Raw genomic sequence first — 9,432 nt, 5'->3', positions numbered from 1 at the left:
AGATGTGTGAAAGTTAGTGTATAAGCTAATGATCCATCATGTATGACATTCCTGGGAGTTTGTAAACTTACATTTTGTTTTACCATATCATTTTTGTATGTTGTCTATAGTTATGTACTTGAAAATGTATCAATTGACCAATTCGGCACATTTGGGCAGACTTCATACAAAATAGTCCAGTATTGCAATGCTTCACTGGATCAATCTGAAACTTTGCACACACACTGCTGCCATCTAGTGGCCACAATCTAAATTGCGTCTAAACTGCAATATTATATTGTGGCCTTTCTCTTGCATTTAAAAAGTGATGGAATAAAACATATATAGAAAACGCATATTTTTTTGTTTGTATTATCTTTTACCAGATCTAATGTGTTATATTCTCCTACATTAATTTCACATTTCCACAAAGTCTATGCATATCCTTGCTTCAGGTCCTGAGCTACAGGCAGTTAGATTTGGGTATGTCATTTTAGGGGCGTGGAGAGGAGGGCCTGTGGAGAGGAGGGCCGGTGGAGAGGAGGGCCGGTGGAGAGGAGGGCCGGTGGAGAGGAGGGGCGTGGAGAGGAGGGGCTGTGGAGAGGAGGGGCGTGGAGAGGAGGGGCGTGGAGAGGAGGGGCTGTGGAGAGGAGGGCCGGATGAGAGAAGGGGCGTGGAGAGAAAGATGTACGTTAAGCACCATGTCACCAATCTGAAATGGTGGCAGCATCTCACACTATGCTGTGAGATATCCACCATTCAAAGCACATTGCACAACATGGCCTGGTAGTAGCCTTCACACTGGGAGATTTCATAAGCCGATTGTTTACACTGTGTTAGCTGTAAAAACATTGGGAGAGGATACAGCCCATTCTCCTAACGTTGTTGACCCTGTCATACTATGATAGCAAAGGAGCCTTGTCCGCTGGATACGGCGTGTGAATGACAGTGAAAACACAGAATGACAGCTAGCCTAACGATATGACTGAGAGTGTGTATCCCTCTACCCCCACTAGTTGCCTCCATGGTAACAGCTAGCCTAACGATATGACTGAGAGTGTGTTTCCCTCTACCCCCACTAGTTGCCTCCATGGTAACAGCTAGCCTAACGATATGACTGAGAGTGTGTTTCCCTCTACCCCCACTAGTTGTCTCCATGGTAACAGCTAGCCTAACGATATGACTGAGAGTGTGTTTCCCTCCACCCCCACTAGTTGCCTCCATGGTAACAGCTAGCCTAACGATATGACTGAGACTATGCTAAGACCACACATTTTCAACCTCTCACTTCCTCTTCCTCTCTCTCTCTCTCTCTCTCTCTTTCCTATTTAGTCACACATACACACACAAACACACGTACACAAACACACACACACACACAGGAGATAGAGGCAGAAAGAGAGAGAGAGCTGACAGATATTGGGAGAAAGAAAGAAGAGGAGAGGGAGAAAGAGAGAGGAGAGGAGAGGAGAGATGAGGAGAGGAGAGGAGAGGAGAGGAGAGGAGAGGAGAGGAGAGGAGAGGAGAGGAGAGGAGAGGAGAGGAGAGGAGAGGAGAGGAGAGGAGAGGAGAGGAGAGGAGAGGAGAGGAGAGGAGAGGAGAGGAGAGGAGACACTCATTGAGAGGTCATTAAGGTCGGATAAATAACTAACTGTCTACTATCTGATGACAGGATCAATAAGTAACTGTCCACTATCTGATGACAGGATCAATAACTAACTGTCCACTATCTGATGACAGGATCAATAAGTAACTGTCCACTATCTGATGACAGGATCAATAACTAACTGTCCACTATCTGATGACAGGATCAATAACTACTGTCCACTATCTGATGACAGGATCAATAACTAACTGTCCATTATCTGATGACAGGATCAATAACTAACAATGGTGAACCGGTGTCCTGAGGTTGTGAACTGGTGTCCTGAGGTGGTCAACTGGTGTCCTGAGGTGGTCAACTGGTGTCCTGAAGTGGTGAACCGGTGTTCTGAGGTCAATACACACTGCCACAAATGGTAATGTTAACCATCCAGAGATGTGGGGGTCAATGGGAGTCTTATGCAAATGATCAACATGCAATTTCCAGGAAGTCATTTGCCTTTTTTCCAGTAAGAAGGATGTGACACGCTGACTCCCACACAGAGCTGTTGTCACACCCATTCACACTTCTGTACTTAGTGACTCCCACACAGAGCTGTTGTCACACCCATTCACACTTCTGTACTTCTGTGACACCATACAGTCCTCTGATAAACAGGGAGATGTTAGAGTAGTGTGCAGTGCAGTTATTGTCCGCCAGGTTGTTTTGATGTAGATAGAGAATGAGGAAGAGGAAGTGAGAGTAAATGTAGACCGTAGAAAGACAGAGTCATCTCTGAATAACTATTCTCTCTGGTGTCAATGTCACACAGGAGACAGCAGTTATTCTTTGTGAGTTCACCGTCTTGCATTAAGCTATCTACTGTTCACCCTGCTGCTGGTGGCAACATCATATCAGAGTCTCAGTTTAAACCACCGCTTAAAGTTTAAAAGGAAGTGGACCGCCAGAGTTTCAAATGGTGTGAATGATATCGCCGCTCTAAAACCTCCTGAGAAAGATGCAGACATACATTCTAACCCATATCTCTGAATAACTCTTCTCACTGAGACAGCATAGATTAAAATAACTCTACATGGCCATCGATGGTGTTCAAGGTGAAATGTGTGTGAAGCGTCAGACTAAGCTGTTTAGGTCCTGCAGCTATCACGTTGCAGCGGTGTGAAGAACAGTCTTGCATCTAACTATCTGCAGTTCATCACAAACAGACAAACAGACAACAGACAGAGTGGGGGGAGAGAGAGGGAGATACAGAGAGAGACACAGAAAGACAGATATGGAAGGAGAGAGATGGAGAGAGAAAGAAAATATTTGTGAAAACCTTAGACATTTAGACCTCCCTCTCTCCCTCTATCCCTCCCCGGAAGAAGAAAGGAGAAGTGTGAGTAAACATCTCTGAATAACTCTTCACTCTGGTGCCAATGTCACACAGGAGACAGCGTAGTTAAATAAGTAGAAGTAGTAGAACAGTAGAAGTTACAAGAGTAGAAGTTACAAGAGTAGAAGTTACAAGAGTAGAAGTTACTGCATTTGAGCACAAGTCTGTAAAGATGTCCGAGGCAATCTATGAAAACAGAGATGGATTTAAAGGCAAAAAACCTAATGAAATAAAGACCATGGATATTGATGATTGTATATACACCAACGAAACACCCATCAAGCCCTGCAGGAAGGATGGAGTTGGTGATCAACAATCAGGTAACAGTTTATCCTGGTATGGTGCTTGATACTGACACATACTTACACCCCAACACACACACACACACACACACACACACACACACACACACACACACACACACACACACATACACACACACGCACACACACGACATATGCCCACACACACATGAATACAGACATTTTTCATTTACATCAATATTCACACCCCTGTGTCAATGGCAGCGATTACAGCTGTGAGTTTCTGGGTGAGACTCTAAGAGCTTTGTACACCTCGACTGTTCAATATTTGCACATTATTATTTTCAAAATTCAATAAGCTCTGTCAAATTGTTTGTTGATCATTGCTAGACAACCATTTCCAAGTCTTGCCAGAGATTTTCAAACAGATTTAAGTCAAAACTGTAACTGCAAACTCATCTCCCAGTGTCTGGTGGAAAGCAGACTGAACCCGATTTTCCTCTAGGATTTTACGATTACACGCATATCCATAACATGACGTAGCCACCGCTATGATTGAAAATATGGAGAGTGGGACTCAGTAATGTGTTGTATTGGATTTGCCCCAAACATAACACTTTTTATTAAGGACAAAAAGTGAATTGCTTTGCAACATTATTTGCTGTTGCAAACATGTTTTGGAATATTTTTATTCTGTACAAGCTTCCTTTTCACTCTGTCATTTAGGTTAGTATTGTGGAGTAACTACAATGTTGATCCATCCTCAGTTCTCTCCTATCACAGCCATTAAACTCTGTAACTGTTTTAAAGTCATCATTGGCCTCATGGTGAAATCCCTGAGCTGTTTCCTTCCTTTCTAGCAACTTAGTTTGAAAGGAGGCCTGTAGCTTTGTAGAGACTGGTTGCTTTTTTTTGTACCCATCTACCAAAAGGTGCCCTTCTTTGCGAGGCATTGGAAAACCACCCAGGTCTTTGTGATTGAAAATGTGTTTGAAATTCACTGCTTGACTGAGGGACCTTACAGATAATTGTATGTGTGGGGTACAGAGATGAGGTAGTCATTCAAAAATCATGTTAATCCTTAGCCTACAATGGTCGCGACCCAACGGAAATCTAATTAACATAGTACAAAAATCCCCATCAAAATCCGTTAGTTTAAGAAAGATATATGTTTTTTAGCGTGGGCTGCGTCTCAATCCACTACATCCACCGATATCGCCCTTCCGCATCTGCAGTTGAAGTTGGCAGAGCTAAAGCGGTGTTTGTCAGACCATGAGACATCCTGAAAATCGGTCCTCTCACAAAATCGTATGTAGCGTCCGAACGGTTTGGCCTACAAACTATTAAAACCACTCTATTGAAAGATGAGACTCACAAATGTGATGGGGTTCTCCATTTAGGACGTCCACAAGCCTCACAAGACTCTGAAGGTCCCCGGAACCAGTTTAAAACATTTATGGAAGTATATATGGAGATAGTTTAGTGCCTAAAATAAGGGGATAAATACATGGGGGGGTTTCAGTGGCAGGGACTGGGAGACTAGTCAGGATCGAGGGAAAGATGAAAGGAGCAAAGTACAGAGAGATCCTTGATGAAAACCTGCTACAGAGCACTCAGGACCTCAGACTGTGGCGAAGGTTCACATTCCAACAGGACAACGACCCTAAGCACACAGCCAAGACAACATATGAGTGTCTTCTGGACAAGTCTTGAATGTCCTTGAGTGGCCCAGCCAGAGCCCGGACTTGAACCTGATCGAATATCTCTGGAGAGATCTGAAAATAGCTGTGCAGTGACGCTCCCCATCCAACCTGACAGAGCTTGAGAGGATCTGCAGAGAGGACTGGGAGAAACTCCCCAAATACAGGTGTGCCAAGCTTGTAGCGTCATACCCAAGAAGACTCGAGGCTGTAATCGGTGCCAAAAGTGCTTCAACAAAGTACTGAGTATAGGGTATGAATACTTATGTAAATGTAATATTTCATATTTTTATAAATTATAAATTTGCAAACATTTTAAAAAACGGTTTTTGCTTTATCATTACAGGGTATTGTGTGTAGATTGATGATTTTTAATTTTAAAAAAAATACATTTTAGAATAAGGCTGTAACATAAGAAAATGTGGGAAAAGTCAAGGGGTTTGAATGCTTTCCGAATGCACTGTAATATACAATACTACACTACTGCACTAATAGACTTATTTTGACTTGTTATTCTTCTGTCAGGGTTGAGTGTAGAGGTAGCGTAGAATCACACGCAGGACACACAGAGGTTTCGAACAGACGTCTTTAGTGAAGTCCAAAGAACAAGTCAACCACGGCAACAGGCAACAGGCGAACTTTACGCACAATGGTAAAGTACAAAATAAAGGCGCACAAAGTGCGGGACTCTCTCTAACAAAAATATACAGAGAGAACAGAACAACGAACTAACACAACACGTGACATCGAACAATTACACACAACACCTGACCAAACTCAAGAGAACTAAATAGGACGCATAATGAACACTAACAAGGAACAGGTGTAACAAAACAGACAAAACCAGTCAAACATAGAAACATAGAACGGTGGCAGCTAGTACTCCGGAGAAGATGACCACCGAAACCTGCCCGAACAAGGAGAAGGAGCAGCCTCGGCCGAAACCGTGACAGTACCCCCCCCTTGACGAGCGGCTCCAGCCGTGCGCCGACCCCGGCCTCGGGGACGACCAGAAAGACGCGGAGCAGGGCGCGTGGGATGACCACGATGGAACTCGGTCAGAAGAGACGGGTCTAGGATGTCCCTCCTCGGCACCCAGCACCGCTCCTCCGGGCCGTACCCCTCCCACTCCACGAGATATTGGAGACCCCCCATCCGGCGTCTCAAATCTAGGATGGACCGAACAGTGTACGCCGGAGCCCCCTCGATGTCCAACGGGGGCGGAGGAGTCTCTTCTATCTCATAGTCCTGGAGTGGACCAGCTACCACCGGCCTGAGGAGAGACACATGGAACGAGGGGTTAATATTCTTGTAATCAATGGGCAGTTGTAACCTGTAACACACCTCGTTCAATCTCCTCAGGACCTTAAAAGGCCCCACAAACCGCCGACCCAGCTTCCGGCAGGGCAGGCGGAGGGGCAGGTTTCTGGTCGAGAGCCAGACTCGATCTCCAGGTGCGTACACTGGCCCCTCACTGCGGTGGAGATCGGCGCTCGTCTTATGTCGACGGATGGCTCGCTGCAGATGGATGTGTGCAGCGTTCCACGTCTCCTCCGAGCGCCGCACCCACTCATCCACCGCAGGGGCCTCGATCTGGCTCTCATGCCAAGGTGCCAGAACCGGCTGGTACCCTAACACACACTGGAAAGGGGTTAGTTTAGTGGAGGAGTGGCGGAGAGAGTTCTGTGCCATCTCGGCCCAGGGAACATATCTCGCCCACTCCTCCGGCCGGCCCTGGCAATACGACCTCAGAAACCTACCCACATCCTGGTTGACACGTTCGACCTGCCCATTACTCTCCGGGTGGTAACCCGAGGTAAGGCTCACCGAAACCCCCAACCGTTCCATAAACGCTCTCCAGACTCTGGAGGTAAACTGGGGGCCTCGATCAGACACTATATCCTCGGGTACCCCGTAATGCCGGAAGACGTGGGTAAATAGAGCCTCAGCGGTCTGTAGGGCAGTAGGAAGACCCGGCATGGGAAGGAGACGACAGGCCTTCGAGAACCGATCCACAACGACCAGGATGGTGGTATTCCCCTGTGAGGGGGGAAGGTCTGTAACAAAATCCACCGAGAGGTGAGACCAGGGTCGTTGTGGAACGGGCAGGGGTTGTAACTTACCCCTGGGCAAGTGTCTGGGCGCCTTACACTGGGCACACACCGAGCAGGAGGAGACATAAATCCTCACATCCATGGCTAACGTTGGCCACCAGTACTTTGTGCTAAGGCAGTGCACTGTCCGGCCAATACCTGGATGCCCAGAGGAGGGTGACGTGTGAGCCCAATAAATGAGTCGATCCCGGACCTCGAGCGGGACGTACGTCCGACCCACCGGACACTGTGGAGGGCTAGGGTCGGTGTGTAACGCCCGCTCGATCTCCGTATCGACCTCCCATACCACCGGTGCCACCAGACAAGACTTAGGTAGTATGGGAGTGGGCTCAACGGACCTCTCCTCCGTGTCATACCGCCGAGACAGGGCATCTGCCTTCCCGTTCTGGGACCCAGGGATGTAAGTGATTTTAAACACGAACCGGGCTAGAAACATAGTCCACCGAGCCTGGCGAGGATTCAGTCTCCTAGCTGCCCGAATGTATTCCAGGTTACGGTGGTCAGTCAAAATGAGAAAAGGGTGTTGAGCCCCCTCAAGCCAATGCTTCCACACCTTTAGGGCTTGTACCACGGCTAACAGCTCCCTGTCCCCTATGTCATAATTACGCTCCGCCGGACTGAGCTTTTTCGAATAAAAAGCACAGGGGCGGAGTTTAGGTGGTGTGCCGGACCGTTATGAGAGAACGGCCCCGATACCGGCTTCAGACGCGTCCACCTCCACTTGGAATGGTAAAGCGGGATCCGGGTGCGCCAGCACCGGAGCCGAGGTAAACAGGTCCTTCAGTCTCCCAAAAGCCCTGTCCGCCTCAGCTGACCACCGCAAGCGCACCGGACCCCCCTTCAGAAGGGACGTTATGGGAGCTGCCACCTGCCCAAAACCCTGGATAAACCTCCGGTAGTAATTCGCAAAACCCAAGAACTGCTGCACCTCTTTAACCGTGGTTGGGGTTTGCCAATTACGCACGGCTGACACACGGTCAACCTCCATCTTCACCCCTGACGCAGACAACTGATATCCCAAAAAGGAGACCGACTCCTGGAAGAACAGTCATTTCTCTGCCTTGACATACAGGTCGTGCTCCAACAGCCTCCTCAACACTCGGCGCACCAGGGCTACATGCTCGGCTCGGGTAGAACTGTACACCAGAATATCGTCTATGTACACGACTACTCCCTGCCCCTGCATGTCCCGGAAAATCTAATCTACAAAGGATTGGAAGACTGATGGAGCATTCATTAACCCGTATGGCATAACGAGATACTCGTAATGACCGGAGGTAGTACTAAATGCTGTCTTCCATTCATCGCCCTCTCTAATGCGCACCAAGTTATATGCGCTCCTGAGGTCCAATTTTGTGAAGAACCGTGCCCCGTGTAATGACTCCGTCATAGTCGCAATCAGAGGGAGTGGATAACTATATTTCACAGTAATCTGATTGAGACCGCGGTAATCAATACACGGGCGCAAACCTCCATCCTTTTTCTTCACAAAAAAGAAGCTCGAGGACGCAGGTGAAGTGGAGGGCCGTATGTATCCCTGTCTCAGAGACTCGGCAATGTATGTCTCCATTGCCCTCTTCTCCTCTTGTGACAAAGGATACACATGGCTCCGTGGGAGCGCAGCTCCTGCCTGGAGGTCTATCGCACAATCCCCCTGTCTATGAGGCGGCATTTGCGCCGCTCTCATCTTGCTAAACACGAGTGCCAAATCCTCATACTCGGGGGGAATGTGCATTGCGGGCATTTGGTTCGGACTCTCCACCGAGGTCGCCCCTACGGAAACACCCAGACATAGCCCCTCACACTGGGCAGACCACCCCTTAAGAGCCCTCTCTCGCCACGAAATAGTAGGATCATGTGTAATCAACCAGGGAAGCCCCAGCACCACCGGATATGCAGGAGAGTCGATCAGATAGAGCTGAATCGTCTCCTCATGACCCCCCTGCGTCTCCATCCTAAGTGGCACTGTGACCTCCCTAATCAACCCGGATCCTAACGGACGGCTATCTAGGGCATGTACAGGGAAAGGATTATTTACCGGAAGGAGAGGGATCCCTAACTCTACACAGAATTTGCGATCTACAAAATGCCCAGCTGCGCCTGAATCTACTAGCGCCTTATGCTGGGAACGAGGTGCAACCTGTGGAAAACAAACAGGTATGGTTATGTGTACGACAGAAAGCTCTGGGTAAGTGGGGCGCCTACTCACCTGGGAGGACTCCCCAATGTGTGGCCTGCCTTCTCTTCCACCAGGAGACCCTCCCCAGCACCTAGCCGCGGTGTGCCCTCCACGGCCACAGTTGGTGCAGGGGACGGCCCCCCTCGGGCTCCTTCTCCTCCGTTCTCTAGCGCCAGCACCTCCGAGCTCCATAGGGCTCGGCTCGGAGGTGCTGGAGGG

At 48.4% G+C, this 9,432-nt stretch overlaps 1 protein-coding gene across 1 annotated transcript in view; it reads left to right on the top strand.

Annotated features, from left to right (window-relative positions):
* Positions 1 to 3,129: 3,129 nt before the first annotated feature.
* LOC311119728 (uncharacterized protein) overlaps positions 3,130 to 9,432 on the top strand; it is a gene marked incomplete at both ends in the record, with an annotated part of 60,361 nt that continues 54,058 nt past the window's right edge. Inside the window, one exon of the mRNA XM_084194390.1 lies at positions 3,130 to 3,277. Coding sequence (XP_084050516.1) covers positions 3,130 to 3,277 — 148 coding nt within the window. The remainder of the gene's footprint in view (positions 3,278 to 9,432) is intronic.

Source organism: Coregonus lavaretus (assembly GCF_964263955.1).
Source record: "Coregonus lavaretus genome assembly, contig: HAP1_SCAFFOLD_336, whole genome shotgun sequence".
NCBI lineage: Eukaryota > Metazoa > Chordata > Actinopteri > Salmoniformes > Salmonidae > Coregonus > Coregonus lavaretus.
The sequence above is the reverse complement of the archived record's forward strand: the minus strand, read 5'-3'. Positions and strand labels throughout refer to the sequence as shown.